The sequence below is a fragment of the Helianthus annuus genome, chromosome 14 (assembly GCF_002127325.2).
Source record: "Helianthus annuus cultivar XRQ/B chromosome 14, HanXRQr2.0-SUNRISE, whole genome shotgun sequence".
Lineage (NCBI taxonomy): Eukaryota > Viridiplantae > Streptophyta > Magnoliopsida > Asterales > Asteraceae > Helianthus > Helianthus annuus.
Window position 1 is genome coordinate 168,592,350 of NC_035446.2, and position 16,825 is coordinate 168,609,174.

General features: G+C 36.9%; 2 protein-coding genes across 4 annotated transcripts; one reads left to right on the forward strand and one right to left on the reverse strand.

Moving 5' to 3' along the window:
- Nucleotides 1-52: 52 nt before the first annotated feature.
- Nucleotides 53-3,177, forward strand: LOC118486781 (phosphoglucan phosphatase LSF2, chloroplastic-like). Of its 2 annotated transcripts, XM_035983536.1 has the most exons (5): nucleotides 57-406; nucleotides 1,839-2,044; nucleotides 2,127-2,297; nucleotides 2,384-2,600; nucleotides 3,028-3,177. In XM_035983536.1, the coding sequence occupies exons 1-4, from the start codon at nucleotides 112-114 to the stop codon at nucleotides 2,585-2,587; spliced, it is 876 nt and encodes a 291-aa protein (XP_035839429.1). In that variant the 5' UTR covers nucleotides 57-111; the 3' UTR covers nucleotides 2,588-2,600; nucleotides 3,028-3,177. The 2 variants fall into 2 exon arrangements, with proteins under 2 accessions (XP_035839430.1, XP_035839429.1); XM_035983537.1 differs by lacking the exon at nucleotides 3,028-3,177 and having other exon boundaries at nucleotides 53-406; nucleotides 1,829-2,044; nucleotides 2,384-2,728.
- On the reverse strand, nucleotides 3,165-11,160 carry LOC110904948 (potassium transporter 2). Of its 2 annotated transcripts, none has more exons than XM_035983535.1 (8): nucleotides 10,701-11,160; nucleotides 10,554-10,607; nucleotides 9,283-9,543; nucleotides 8,350-8,402; nucleotides 5,957-6,074; nucleotides 5,629-5,883; nucleotides 4,699-4,860; nucleotides 3,165-3,683 (listed from the first exon to the last, which is right to left on the reverse strand). In XM_035983535.1, the coding sequence occupies exons 1-8, from the start codon at nucleotides 11,158-11,160 to the stop codon at nucleotides 3,220-3,222; spliced, it is 1,827 nt and encodes a 608-aa protein (XP_035839428.1). In that variant the 3' UTR covers nucleotides 3,165-3,219. The 2 variants fall into 2 exon arrangements, with proteins under 2 accessions (XP_035839428.1, XP_035839427.1); XM_035983534.1 differs by having other exon boundaries at nucleotides 4,225-4,860.
- Nucleotides 11,161-16,825: the final 5,665 nt, after the last annotated feature.

Consider the following 16,825-nt stretch of genomic DNA (forward strand, 5'->3'; position numbering starts at 1 on the left):
TCGCGTGCAAATCCAAATGCAAAAGTGCTAATCACATGCCAAAAACACCCAAATCAATGGATGGTAACGTAGAAACTGTATTTGCCCAACACCATAAAAGATGTAAAACACATGAACAGAACAGAAGAAGAACATAGTGCCAGAATGAAGTCTCTTGCCCCCTTTTCCTCTTCATCTTTCACATTTGCATCTTCCCCACTTGATATCAAAATCTTTCTACACAAAAAACCCCAATTGAATCTCATTCTCAACCCAAAAACCCTCAACCCCACCTCAATTTCCTGCAAAACTACCCAAAATGAGATCGATGAAACACCAAAAAGCCCAACAACCCACAAAATGGAGGATTACAACACTGCCATGAAGAGGATGATGAGAAACCCTTATGAGTATCACCATGATCTTGGTCAGTATCCCTCTTTCTCTTTCTTATTTGATATTTTATTACTTGAATTTCTTCCAAAATGATTGATTTTTTGATGAATATTCTTGTGATTAAAGTTTTTATTTTTATTGCCAGTTTTATAAGATCTAGAGTATTGTTCATTTTATGTGGCTAGGGTTTCAGATCAAATGATAAAGTATTCACTGTTCAGGATCCTTTAGGAGTTGAGGATCTTTTGTATGTGTTTGCCTCTTTCAGATCCCTTTTTATCCATAAGAATAAAGTGTCATAGCATTTTTTTTTTTAATTTTGAGTTAAAGTTATGAATTTAGGGGTGAAAACGAGCCGAGCGGAGTCCGAGCTCGAGCTCGTTTAACATGTGAAAGCTCGAGCTCGAGCTCGTTTAACATGTGAAAGCTCGAGCTCGGCTAAATTCGAGCTTTATTTCTAAAGCTCGAGCTCGGCTCGAAGGTAATTTTTCAAGCTCGAGTTCGGCTCGTACTCGACTCGTTTAGTATTTATTACTTAATTTATATTAATTATAATAATTATTATACATATAATTTAGTTATTTTTATATTTATATAAATGGTAATTATTATTATTATATAAATATATGTTTAATAGGGCCAGGATCATTTCAGAACCATAAATATTTACAGAACTCGCAGAACTCCTAATAAACAATCTTTTTATTTATATATTTTTATGTTTAGGATAATTTTATCATTTATTATGTGTATTTTTACGATTACATACATGTTAAGAGTAATTTTATCATTTTTTATATGTAATTTTATAATTACACATATGTAAACTAGTTTTTTTACATATATTTAATTAGTTATGACATATATATATATATATATATATATATAATTTTGGCAATTAAACATATGTAAACTACTTTTAACATGTATGTAATCAAAGAAATACATATAATAGATGATAAAAAGATCCTAAATACAAAAACTTATATATAAAATGATTGTTTATTAGAAGTTCTGAAAGTTCTGTAGTTATTTAGAGTTTTGAAATGAACTTAACCCATGTTTAATATATTAATAAAAAATATATAAACAGAAAGCTCGTTTATGCTCGCGAGCCGGCTCGAGCTCGATAAGCGAAGTTCGGGCTCAGGCTCGTTTACTAACTGAGCTTGTTTTTAGGCTCGAGCTCGAGCTCGTTTAAGCTCGGTTCGTTCGAACTTTTTTTCGAGCCGAGCTCGAGTGGCTCGCGAGTAGCTCGGCTCGTTTGCACCCCTAGTTATGATGCATTTTATTTTTGAAAAGATGGTAAACAAATGTATATGTAGCCTTATAACCTTATTTTATCCTATATTAATATACTTTTGTGAAACTTTATGCAATGAATGTTAAAGATCTATGCTTAGATGTGAAGATGAAATTAGTTTTGATGTTGAGGTTTAACAAGAATTATCAGGTGTTTTCAGGCATGAATTATAATCTGATAACAGACGATCTGATTGTCGGTTCTCAACCTCAAAAGCCGGAAGATATCGACCATCTTAAAGAGGAACAAAACGTTGCATACATTCTTAACTTGCAGCAAGACGGCGATATTGCATATTGGGGAATAGATTTAGAGCCGATTGTCAAAAGATGCAAACAACTTGGAATACGCCACATGAGAAGGCCTGTAAGCAAAACGTCTCTTATCTGTTGTAACCCGCGAGAAACGGGGCCCGCATAATGTTTCTGATGTATCGTGAATCGTGCAGGCAAGAGATTTTGATCCTGATTCGTTAAGGAGCATGTTACCGAAAGCTGTTTCTTCACTCGAATGGGCTATTTCGGAAGGAAAAGGAAGAGTGTATGTACATTGTACAGCGGGTTTAGGTCGAGCTCCAGCTGTCGCCATTGCTTACATGTTCTGGTTTTCCGACATGGATGTAAGTTACCCTTTTGCCCTTACGTTTGAAATCGGATATCATCATATATAGAGCTTTAACACATTCTCGAAACATGTTGTGTAAAGTTGAATACATCATACGAGACACTAACTGCGAAAAGACCGTGTGGGCCAAATAAAAAGGCGATAAGAGCCGCAACTTATGATCTGGCTAAAAACGACCCTGGAAAAGAGCCGTTTGAGAGTCTTCCGGAAAACGCCTTTGAGAATGTGGCGGATTGGGAGCGGAAATTGATCCAGGAACGTGTTCGTCATCTTCGTGGAACTTGAGCATCGTTATTACTTATTGAGTAAACTGCCATTTTGGTCCCTGAGGTTTGGTCACTTTTGCCACTTTAGTCCAAAACTCAAACCTTTTGCATCTGGGTCCCTGTGGTTTCAGTTTTATTGCCATTTTGGTCCAAAAATGAAATCAGGTCATATTTGTCTTATAAAATGATGCAATTTTGTCCTTTTTCTCAGGGGCAAATCAGGTCATATTTGTCTTATAAAATCTGGTATTTATTTATAAAAAAGAAATGGCCATTTTGCTTCTGCGGAAAAGGACAAAATAGCAGGATTTTATAAGACAAATATGACCTGATTTCATTTTGGACCAAAATGGCAATAAAACTGAAACCACAGGGACCCAGATGCAAAAGGTTTCGGTTTTGGACTAAAGTGTCAAAAGTGACCAAACCACAGGGACCAAAATGGCAGTTTACTCTTACTTATTAGTTATAGAATGACAATCGATCGTGAGTTTATACAACAAATAAGTCAACTCACGATAAATAAATATCGTATTTATGCATATAGTTTCCTTAATAATGTTGTTATCATTGTATTATTCGGTAGATTATGGACCTTGTGTTTAAACATTTCGGTATTATGAACAGTAAACTAGCTACAGATAACTAAGTTTATACAACATAAACCATACCGACTTCCAACAAAGAAGCCGGAGGGACGTTGAGCACCACATCCGGCCCACGACAATTCCTCCGTAAGAAATTATAACCGAAATCAACTGCTAATCTTTTAAAAACCGACGACCCTTGTATTGCTTTTACATGTGAATGCCCGAGTATGAAGGCGGTCCCACTTTGTTGAGCCGCGATCAGATCTTCGAGTTCTTGTCTCATTTGAACATCAGTCGGGTTTTCAGGATCTTCGACAGCAAACCGAACTCGTCTCTCTTTGGGTGTACTCATCTCAATGATGTCGCCTATGCTTTCGACTGTTTGGAACCCGAGAGATGCACTTTCTTGTTGCATGTTTCCGTTCTCCTCAAAGCCTGGGCTTCGAGAGAATTCTGTGTTTCCTATCACTGCTAGCCTGTGTTCACCCGAAGACCGGTCTGAAGCAGATGCATGATCCTCATTACCTGCGCGGGTTGAAAAGGGCCGAACCAGGTTGACTTAACTAGGGGTGCAAACAAGCCGAGCGGCTCGCGAACTGCTCGAGAAAAAGCTCGAAACGAGCCGAGCTTGAGCCTAAAATAAAGCTCGTTCTATTATGGAGCCCAAGCTCGAGCTTGGCTAGTGAAGCTCGCCAGGCTCGTCGAGCCTTATCGGGCGACGAGCCTTGGTGTTAAATTAGTTTTTATTAAAGTTAAATAATATTTACCCCTAATTTAATGTTGTCTAGTAAACGAGCCGACCTTATTTAAACTTGTTTACGAGCCAAGCCCGGTCCTAAAAATAAGCTTGTTTAGTAAACGAGCTCGAGCTTCAGGTATCGAGCCCACGAGTCTAAACGAGTCTATTAGTTATATAAATATTATGTTTATTTAATATATTAACTAATAGATAATAAATGAGCCGCGCACGATCTCGGGCTGAGCTCGGCTCGACTCGTTTGCACCCCTAGAATTAACCCGTAAACACTTTTCAAGATGACGAACAAAACGATGTAGCAGCAATTACCACGGTCGGTACTTGGTGGGCGGGACCAATCATAGCGGATGAAATCGGCTAGCCTTTGAACGAGATCAGACTCGAATGAGTCAACATCCTGGTGGACGTCTCGATACCCATACCGCACAATGCACCTATAAGATCGAAGAGACGCGGGACCCACACGACCTAATAGGTACCTTTCGGCAGGAGGGACAAAAGGAACAGGGACAAATTTCACACAAACAAACACCAAGACACGGTGAAAAGCAGGAAGGTTGGTGACAAACCGCGAGAAGTTCGCGGGGATTCCCGAGGTTAAGTCAGTGAACACGAGCCCGATCCCGGGGACTCTACAAATGCCCAAAGTGGGACCCAAGGCTAGTAGCCACTCTAAGGAAACCTTATTGTGAAGATCATATTCATATTTCTTGATAGTGGTGTAGTGCCAAATGAACATTATGGTCACTAAAAAGAGTGCTAGTAGGATCGGAAGCCACGCACCTTCGCGGAATTTGACTAAAGAAGCCGAGAAGTAGAGTAATTCGATTGACCCGAAGAAACATAAGAACAAAAGAGCGATAATTGGCGGTTTATGCCAACAAACAATGATCACTAAAGATGTAAGACAAGTAGTCACCAGCATCACCGCCATTACTGCCAATCCTGCAATGAAATCGAACATGAAACCATAGTTGTTAATGGCGAATAGCGACAAATAGCGATAAGGTACCTATATGTTGCATAGTGAATAGCGATAAATAGCGGCGGACTGTTTTATAAATAGTGATACACTAGAAGAAAGTTAAAAAAAATTATATGTATATTATATCAAAATACCCTGGTATGGGGTAGGGATAGTATACATTAATTCAGAAGTGTGAGAAGTGTATTATAACACTATATATAACACTATATAACTCCATATAAACACCGTATAACACTATGTAACACCATATAACACCATATAACACTATATAACACCATATGACACTATATAACAATATATAACACTATACATCTATCATAGATATGCTATCAGACAAACTATAGTGTTATATTTGTTATATAGTGTTACATAGTGTTATATGGTGTTACATATTGTTATACGGTGTTTATATGGTGTTATATAGTGTTATATATAGTGTTATTATACACTTCTCACACTTCTGGATTAATGTACAGGATCCTCTACCCCCTGTATATATGCTATTTTACATGTATATTTAACAAAAACCTAAAATCCAGCTATTTTATAGCTATATTTAATTGTTATTTATATTAAAAAAACAAAAAAAAATCGTCGCTATTATCGCTATCTATCGCTACAACTCTAATAGCGAGCCTAGACCTATATGCTACGTAGCGCGCTATAGTGATCGCTACGCTCACTATTGACAACTATGCATGAAACTAGGCTTTGTGGGGGCCTACCTGATGCATTTCCCATGTGTTTGATGTCTCGGAATCCGATGGTGACAGCAATACATAGGATCATGAGTATCCAGTTAATCTCGGGTATGTAGATTTGACCATAAATCTTGTCGGATGTATGCACAACTTTGACTCGTGGAAAACAACCTAGTGATTGACTTTGGTTGATGATTGAGAATGTCCCGCTGATGATCGCTTGGCTTCCTACAACGGACGCAAGAATGGCTATTGCAAGCACGGGCCACCTCAAACTTTCTGAAATCATACGGGCTCGAGTCAAACCACTTGATAACTCACATTTTGACCATGTAAAAAGTCAAACATGTACCTGGTACCGAGACATAATAGCTGATTTGATCCGCATTTGGGTGGTTTCTTGACAAGTAAGCTGCTTGACCCATGTAACCAAGTATGAGTGCCGGATAAACCAGAAATGTAAACGCGATCTGCAACGGCAAAATAGGAAAATTAAAAAATAAATACAAACCCCTGCCCCCCTGTCCACAGCAGTTGCTCATCAACAGAGGGGGCATGGGTTTGTCTTTAATAGGCTAGGGTTTGCTATTCAGAAAGGGGTAGCGGCGCAGCTTGTTGCTCGCTTACCTGAGATATTGATGTAACTCGGCCAGTTCATATATATATATATATATATATATATATATATATATATAGGCTAATTATAAGGAGAAAACTCACTCCAGTTGACTAAACCCTGAAAACTCACACATGTGGCTAGGATTGATCCACGTATGTATTTAGATTGAGAGTAGGAAAGGGCATAACAGTCTTTTTCTTTTTACCTTTTTGATTGAATGGAAATGTGTAAGTCTTTACACAGACTTTTCTTCTTCTTGTCATCTTTCTCATTTAATACCATTTTCTCTCTCTACCATTAAATCTCACCAAACCTTTTCAAAACTCACCAGATCATTTCCTCCATCATCTCTCTTCTCTAGCACACTTTTCCCTCTTTCCCTCTCTTTCTTGTTCTATTATAGAGAAAACAAGAACAAAAATGAAATCGGAGAAACTGATGAGCATTAGATCGATGTAGACGCCATCTAGATCTAGATCTGTACCGTCATCTAGACCTGGATCCATCATGTTTCTTTTAAACCCGTCAAGATCTAGATCTGGATCGCAGGTGGGTGGTGATCGTTGAAGGTTGATGAAGGATGGTGGCAAGTGGTGGTCCGGTGGTAGTGGTGGTTGTTGGGAGCTACGGTGGTGGAGGGTCTAGCTGAAAACATGAATAATCAAAGCCAAAGCCAATTTCAGGTGCTCGATTTGATTCATTTTTTAGGCTGCATTTTTAGTCTGCATTTTTGTTGTTTTTATGGATCTGCAATTTTTTTTGTTCAAGAAGATAAAGGTTTTTAAGTTCTTGTTTTATGGATCTGCAAATCCGATGTTGAAGATGATGTTTTTGTTCGAACCAGGCAAAGATCCAGTAAAATTACACATCCTTTTTTACGTTTTTTGAGGATGCTGAAGGGTTTTGTTTGAATTTTTTGTTCAAGAAGGTGAATATGTATGTTTTTAAGCTTTTTTTGCAAATCTGCAATTTTTTTACTCTGCATTTTTGTTGTTTTTTGTGGATCTATAACTTTTTTTATTTTTTGTTCAAGAAGATGAAGGTTTTTAAGTTCTTGTTTTCTATACATATTGCTTTTTATTATTGATTTTATCATTTTTTTGTGTAAAATTTGTTTCAGATTTCTGAACAAATCGAAACAATTTGATTTAAGTTCTTGTTTATTGAATTAAATTGAAGTTACTTTTCTTGTTTTTTGTGTAACATCTTTATGTAACCCAACATAGATGGGTTTAGTAATGTAACAATTCTAATATGTTTTGTTAGTTACATATTTAAAAATTCTAAAAAAACATAAATAGTTACATTTTATCGTGTTACATAAATAATGCACGTTACTGAAAATAAAGTGTGTTGTTTTTCTGGCATAAATTGATAATTAAAAAATGCATGTTACATTTTTTCGTTTTACATAAATAATGCACGTTACTGAAAATAAAGTGTGTTGTACACTTTTTTAGACTGTTGTTTTTATTATTGATTACATCATTTTTTGTGTAAAATTTGTTTTAGATCTTGTTCAAGAAGGTGAATAAGTATGTTTTTTTCAGCTTTGTTTGGAAATCTACACTTTGAAGATGATGTTGAAGATGATTCAAAAGATGTTTGTGTTAGAAATGTAACAATCAATCAAAGCAAAAATGCCTGAGATTAATGTAGACTTTTTGCTGTGTTGAATCTGAGAGTTTTATATGTTATGGATTTTTTGGTTTTGTTTTTACCATGTTACATTTTATTTTTGCCTCAGATTTTTGTACATTTTTGCTGTATCCGTGTTACATTTTTTTTTTCACTGAGATTTTTGTACATTTTTGCTCTATGTGTGTTTGATCAGTGCTTTTGTTGATGGTTGCTTGAATATCTTTGTTAATGGGTGATAGAACTTTAATCATCAGAGAGAAAAAACATAAAATAATGAAAGAAAAGTACTTTAATCAAGAGAGACAGAGAAAACATAAATCAATGGTGATTAATGGGTTTTCAGGGTTTAGTCAACTGGAGTGGGTTTTCGATTTATCCTTGCCCTATATATATATATATATTTCGGGTTAATATTTAAAAAAATGAATATTAAAGTATCAATCACCAAGTGTTAAGATACAGATTTAAATTCTAGCCAGACGAACCTGAATTGCAGCATAAGAGAAGTGGCCGAGATCCGCAAACATTGCTTCTGAGCCTGCAAATTCAGTTGATCAACAGTCAAACAGCTTTGACTTTTCAGGTCAAATTTATTCCCAAAAAAAAAAAATACAAGATTTCAGAAAACTTGTTTCAGTTTTAAAGATGAGGATAAATGCATTTGACCTAACAGTAGGGCTGTAAACGAACCGAATGTGTTTGTTTATTAAGAAATGAACATGTTCACAAACGCTTAGTGAGCGAGATTTCTTGTTCATGTTCGTTCAAGGGCGGACTCAAGCTTTGGCTTGGGTAGGCGGGCGCCCCCTTTGAAAAAAAAATTAGTGTATTTTCGATGTAAAAATCCCGACCGCACCCCTTGAAAATTTGGTTGAACCCTTTGTTCGCACCCCAAGAAAATAATTCCTGGGTCCGCCACTGTGTTCGTTTATTAAGGAAATGAGCATGTTCATGAACTGTTCGTGAACACTTATTGAACGTAAACGAACACAAACAAATGTTCATGAGCATAAGTTTTTTAAAACTAAAACCAATAAATAAAAATATAACATAAAAGAACCTTTAAGTGAACAAACACAAATGAACATATAGGAACAAAGATAAATGAACACATTACCGAACGTTCACAAACATAAACGAACGAACACAGCCTCTGTTCATGTTCCTTGGTTTAACTTATCGAACAAAATTTCTCGATCGTGTTTGTTTACTTATTAAACGAACGAACATAAACAAACTTTCCGCCGAACAATTCGCAAACTATTCGCTGAACGTTCAGTTCGTTTCGTTTACAGCCTACCTAACTTTACTAAAGAAGATAAATTTGCAATTTTAAAGATCAGGGTAAATGCATTTTACCTAACTGTATTAAAGAAGATAAATTTGATACCAAAGGGTAAAGAATTAAACTTTTTTACCGGTTATGCACAGTAAAATTCCTCCTAGAGACATCCATCCTTGTTTCTTGGTCTTCTTGAAGAACTTCAACATATAATATGGTGAAAGAGCTTGATAAACATGTGGATTCCAATAGATTATATTGTATAATCCAAGGGCACTAATGCATATCAGCCATAGCAACACAATCGGAGCGAAAAAGAAACCAACGCGATGCGTGCCATAGTGTTGTAGAGCAAACAGGCACACTAGTATGAAGCAAGTAATAGGGATCACTGCATCTGTAAGTAGAAACTATCTTAGAATACATCTCCATAACAATTATAGAGCCGAGCCAGCTTGAGCTCGAACTTAAACGAGCCAGCTCGGCTTGTTTATTTAATCGAGCTGAAAAGTCGAGCTCGAGCTCGGCTCGTAAAATATTTGAGCCAGCTCGAGCTAAATCTAGCTGGCTCGTTATTTTTTTTTTTACAAATATTGATAACAATAAAAACAAAAATAAACTAAAATTACACATATATCTATATGTATTATATTTAGTGAAAGTGTAAAATACAATATCCCTTAACGTACAATACGTACGAGATGAAATTATAACATGCTTAATTAGTTTTATAACATGCGAGATTAGGTGCGTGATTTCTAATTTTGTACCTGCGTGATTATGTTCATGCGTGATTATGGTTTGTCAACATGCGCGATTAGGGTTTTTGAGTTTTATAACATGCGTAATTTCATCTCGTACGCATCGTAGGTTAAGGAATATTGTACGTAACAGACCCCTTAAGGAATATGTATACTTTTTGGTTATTTTCCAGTATTTTTATATGTTATTGATTAATTAAACTTAAAATGTTAACATTTCAATCCTAACAACACATGTTTTTATTTTAAGAATAAATTACAAAAATCGTCCTTTACGTTGACACGAAATTGCAAAGTGTGATCTTTGTCTTCAGATAGTAAAAAAAAAAACGTACTCGATGTTTGCAAACACAACATCCAATCTTATTCAAGGGTTATGCTCACTTTAAACTACATAGAATAAAATAATTCAAGCCGGCTTGCGAGCTCACGAGCCGAGCCAGGCCTAGCTCGAGCTCAACTCGTTTACAAATCGAGCCGAGCCGAGCCGAATTGGCTTGTTTACAACCGAGCGAGCTTAAAGCCAGCCGCGAGCTTTTTGAACACCCCTAGTTTAAATGTGTGTTTTGAAAGTGTTAACACCCCATAAAATTCAGTTCCAAATGGTGTATACTCTAAAAGAGGGAGCATTAAAGTTTAAACTCACACTGATGATGATCTTTAGACATGGATAACTCAAGGCCAGAAACTGCAGAGAAAACTGTAAACAAAAAAAGCAACAAAAAACATTATGCTAATCATCAGAAAGTTAAACAAACCTTAAATAACAAATGTTATTAGATTATAGTTTTACCAGAAATGGCGGGAGTAAGTAGCCCATCGCCGATTACCATACAAGTGCCGAGAAGAACCAAGATCAGTAAAGCGGTATGCAAAAACTTATACTTTTCAAGCAACATTTTCACTTTAGAATCATATTTTCTCTCTGGAGATTGCTCCAACTTGTATGTGGATAACGATTCATCCGAAACTTGTCTGTTTGGTAAGAGGCTTACTTTAGCATGACGACATATCGATGAATAAAGCGCGAAAGTACCACCTTCACCGTTATCATCAGCTCTGAGAACTATGAACACGTATTTAAAAAGAGGGACGAGTGTTAACGTCCAGAAAACGAATGAAAGTACGCCGAAAATCTCTTCGTTTGTTTCCGAGTGATGAATATCCTCAGCAAATGTGCTTTTGTAAACATAGAGTGGAGAAATGCTGAGGTCACCATAGACTACACCAAGACTTTGATATGCTAAGACCATGTAGTGGTAGCAATTTATAATGCCCTCACCATGGGGCATTATATGACATGTGGCATCCTAGTCACACTTGGGCATTATAACAAAAGTGGTGTAGTGGGCATAATGCCCTATAATGCCCTACCAATCATTAAACAAAAAAAAAAAAAAAAAAAACTATTTTCTCATTGGCTAGTCAAACCCATTCAAACCTTCCACAATTCATTGAGGCGTTTTCATTAAAACGCCAAACCCATTTTTCTTTGCCCTATAATGCCCTATAATGCCCTATGTAATGGAGAAGGGGGCGTTTTTTTTGCCCTATAATGCCCCATAATGCCCCACTACACATGGTCTAACAGCAAAGTTGTCCTCCAAGAATCCTTCTAAATACATTTAACAATAAAATTCGATAAAAACGAACGAATTTTAAACAGAAAATGAAAAAAAAACAACATACCAAATTAAATTTAAATAAATGAATTGGTTAATAATTAGATAGAACTAGCATTGCGACCCGCCGCAATGCGGCGGGGATTCTTTAGTTATAACTAATCCAATCTAGGTCCCGCACATAGATGATGTAAAAACGTTCACCCACACACGCACGTTGCGTCTTGTTAATTCGCAAAATTTAGAACGAAACGTAAAAATGTTAAACCAAAGACGCACGTTGCGATGTGTTAAGTCACAAAATTTAGAACCAAGCATAAAGCGAAAAATTTGCGGAAAATGAAAACTATAAAGGACCAAAGTTGAAAGTAAAAAAGGTTATGAGGATAGACTGCAAAAGATAAAAAGTTTTGGGTTAAAGTAAAAAAAACAAATAGTTTGAGTTAAAAGTAATTTATGAAATACTTTTGGTTGAAAAGTAAAAAAAAATCATTTTTTTTTTTTGGAAAACCCCCAAAGCCAACGTTACGACAACCATATGCATAACCATTTTTTTTAAAACTTACGGTGTCAAATAGTACTAATGTCACACAATCGTTATCGACCACCAACACTGACTCGACCTAGGATATGCGTGTTGCGACGAACCTATCAAAAATAGAAAAATAAAGGTAAAAACATTGAATCACACATGCACGTTGCGTCGTATTAACTCGAAAAATTTAGAACTATACGTAAAACGAAAATTTGCGAAAGATGAAAAGTATAAGCGACAAAAGTTGTGAAGTTAAATTGCAAATAATGAAAAGTTTTGGGTTAAAGTTAAAAAAACAAATTATGTAGATTTAAAACTATAAAAGGTAAAACCTTAGGGTTAAAAGTAAAAAATAAACTTTTTTTGAAAGACACCCAAAGCATAATGTGCAAGTAATAATGTACAAAAAAGTTGCAAAGTTATATATGGAATAATAGGGGAAGACTTTAAATTTAAGTATGTAACTAATTTCACTTTCCCCCTAATTATTAAAGTGTAATAACTTTGTAATTACCATCACAATCACATGACTCAACAACAACTGTATTATGATATTATCAAATCAAGCACACCAAAACTAAGCCAACAAGTTTCAAGGCTGTTTTGAGGACCACTTTACTCTATCACTCACTTGGCATGCTCAAAATTCTTGATAGATGGATAGATACCAAACTTTCACCAACCTAAGTAGTAGCACATTATTATTAAGATTACAATGGAAGATTCTAAAACCAACCATGATTATTTTTTAATTCTTTCATAAGCATGTTGGTGCAATTCTGAGGACATGGTCCAAGATAGGACTTCGTGGAGGCATAGGATTATGGTTAAAGACTTATAGGGACGGTACAGTAAGGTCTTAGTTGGGCCTTAAAGCTTAGATTTTTTCCTTTTTCCTTAGGAGGCCTTACAAGTGATTGCCTTCTTGTACGTATGCTTATATGCTGTTGTATGATGTTGTATATTTTTATATTTTTTTTTATGTTACTATCTCACCACTTCCTTGGTGAGTGATAACCACCCCTACCCCCTAATAGGAACCAAAAATAAAAAGCTTATTAAGTTAATATCAAATTTACTTTTTTTTTAAGTTGACTTCATTAAAACACCTTCGACCCAAATGGGTAAAAGACTAAACATACAACACACCTGCGACCCAAACGGTCAAAAGGCAACAATTACAACATATACAAGGAGGGCCTATTCTTAAGCCAGACAAAACCTCTAGACTTGACTTCCCCTAAGATATCTTGCGGGTCTTGTCTGATAATGTTAAAAGCCGCTTCATTTCTACCTTTACAAATGCACCAACAAGTGATGGCTTGCTTTGGATAGGGACGATTGCAAAAGAAGATTGGCGTGCATTAGAGAGGCCTATAACCTCAGACATGGCTTCTTCGGATAGGGACGATTGCAAAAGAAGACAAACCGTCTGATCATCGGCTGTCCAGGAGGTATATTCAGGGTTTGGTGAAGGTTTATCATTGACGAGAACAGTTTCGGCAGGGGTTGAAAGTGTGCCATCTATATGGCCGATCAGTTTTTGCAGGTTGAGAACAAGGGTAACCTGTTGGGACCAAGCAAGGTAGTTGGAGGGCTGTTAATTTATGTGGAATAAAGTGAAGAAGAGAGTGGAGTTGTGTGGTGAGGGAGGTCGAACTGGAAGAAGCCATGAGTGGCGGCGGCAGAAGGGGTAGGGCAGGAAAAAACGAGAGGGATTAAGAGAAGAAGGGAGAGGATCGCCTTTTGGCTGATACCATGTAAATAACTCAATCGCTTGATCTGTTTCATTGATACACTGGAAATATTTATACATGTACAAGAGGTTTGTAAACTAAGAAAGTAAATCACAAAATAATTACATAATAATACAAATTATATGCATGATTGAGTAAATCAACTAATTGATTTACGTATAGCTGTTAGGACCCCAGTGGAAAAAAAATCCTGGGTCGGCCACTACTTGTAGCTAAGGGTGTAAACGAGCCGGGCCGAGCCCGAGCTCGACTAGGCTCGAGCTCGGCTCGTCATGTTTTTATGAAGCTCAAGCTTGAGCTCGCGAGTAAAACCTAAAGCTCGAGTTCGGCTCGAGCTATTTTGAGAACAATCTCAAACGAGTTAAAAGTCCAGCTCGAGCTAGCTTCAATATCGCTTAAACAAGCCAAAGCTGAGCACGCCAATGTTATCATCATTGGTATTATATTATATATAAACAAATAAATTTTTGTTTAGCTCGGGCTCGATAACTAAACGGGCTCTGTTTCAGGCTCGGGCTCGAGCTCGTTAAAGCTCGGCTCGTTCGAGCTTATAACCGAGCCTATAACGAGTAGCTCTCGAGCCTCTGGGCTTGTTTACACCCCTACTTGTAGCTAACATGTCCAAATTCGCTCTCCAAGCCATGATATTATATTTAAGTGAGACCCATTTGCACCAAAGAAAGTTCGGTAAAAGAACAGCTCCCCTATCTTCTTCCACCATATTTTTAACCGAGTCATCTCCCAGCCACTTCCACGAATCACTTTCATTTGACAAGATAACCCGCGAGATAGTAATTTGGCACTCTTGCCACTTCTTCTTCTCTATGTCCGACTCCGGCACTCTAGACCAGTTCCAATCAAATATTAAATTGACTAATGTGAAGTAATGGCTCAGGTGTAGGATATACACGAACAAGAAAGAGAATCGAGAACTAGCCCAAAAGTATGGGCTTCTAAGTTTCTATCATCCGGAAAACAAAGGTTTTGTATCCCTATTTGTCTGCCTTAAAATCCAAGGATAATTTCTACATGGGCCGAATATTAAAACCCAAAATGGGACCTAATGACCTTCATTAGTTCATTACAATACATGTTGAAATCTATCAAAACTTAAATTAATAATTTAATATACTTAATCATCAAAAGTTAACAAATAAGTCTATAGTGTTTTTTTTTCTTTTTTTTTTACCGAAAAGGTAAATTTTATAAAAAGTCTATAGTTAAAGACCTAACAGCAATGATAGTTCTACGTGTTAAATTGAATTTTACAGATAAATTTCTTTTTATGTTTAGATCAATGATAGTATTTTTAGGGTAAATTAAAATATCTATTAACATGGCAAAGTTGAAGAATATTACACATGAAACATGCATTTTCAGTCGTATTTACAATAGTTTGTAAGTCAAGCAAAATAATTAGTTTGAACTTTGAATCAGATCTACGAGTAATAGAACATGAGCGTTTACTTGTTTAGAAAGCTATAGTAGTTGAAGACTTTTTACACTTTTATTAGTATGCCATATATATGATTCCAAATTCCAAGTCATGCACGACTTATTCTTATTCAACTCAAAAATCTTAATTCCTATTTTCCTTTGACTGTTTCATTTAACAAACTTTTATCATTATTATTATTATTATTATTATTATTATTTTATTTTATTTTATTATTTTTTTCTTTTTTGCAATGCGTTCACGAACTTTTTCAAACATACACTTTCTTTATATGGGATAGAAAGTCACCGTTAAACTAAATAATAAATAGTATAATTAATTTATGTGAAACGACCTTTTTGGTTGCTAATTAAGTTATATGCAGTGACCTTTTTGACCATCTTCTAGTTATCAAAAGAATGTTACTGCAGGAATACCGAATATGATACCTTTTTTTTTGTAAGTCTATATAGTCTTCATATAAATATATAATTAGAACTTTTTCTTTTTTTTTCAGAATACTCTAATGACGTGTGCATGGAGCTGTCAAGTGCTGGATGGTGATCAGCTCCAGTGACATACGTTCCGTTCAATGTGGTAGCACCGACTGGTCGTTATATTTGTAGGAACCGTTCGCATAAATTAAATAAAATAAACAAATTTTATTACTGATTACAATACAAAGAAAGCAGAAAAAGAAACAATACTATTACAACTGAAAAATCCAAAATACAAGAAAGGTGTAGAAGCAGAATTTGACTGAGGCACGTGTTCAACACGCTTCCCTTAAAACAAATTCCGAGTCTCCCAAGAGTACTCGTTTTGTTTCCCAGGGTACAACAGCCGGAGCAGCGTACTGCCGGAGAAAGCCTACAACCCGAAGGCTACCTTTAAGAATGCTGGAGAAGATCTTAATTTTTGTAAAGAGAAAGTTGATTGCTGTTGTTGTTGCTGGTGTCCTTCTGAAGTGGGTATGGAGCTGTATTTATACAGCTCCTAGGTTGAAACAGTCAAAATGAATTAAATGAGAGGTTTAAATTGCATTAAACGTCTTCAATGCAATTTAATACGTCATTTAATTCTCAGTCAAAGCCTATTAACTCGTCAGTTACGAAGCTGGACTGAAACTGCCCTGTCATTCAATGCTGGAAGCTTCTGCGCGCGCGCGCGCCCATGCGCGGTGCGCCATGCGGCGTGCGGCCTCTTGGCTCACTGCCGTGCGGCGTGCGGCCTCTTGGCTCACTGCCGTGCGCGGCGTGCGGCGGTGCGGCTCAAGTCCGTCCATGCGCCGTGCGGCGGTGCACCTCAAGTCCTTCCATGCGGCGTGCGGCGGTGCACCTCAAGTCCTTCCATGCGGCGTGCGCCACGTCACCTGTGAGTCTATACGTGCGCGCCACACAGTCGCGCCGTATTGGCTCACTCTGGTGCGCCGCACACGGCACAGTAGGACCCATGCACCACGCGCCCAACCGCGCGCCTCGTGTACCCGCGTGCGCATGCGCATGACTGCCACGTCATGCGCCGTATCACCTACCACTTGGTCCTTGCAACCCTTGTGCTTCACCACGC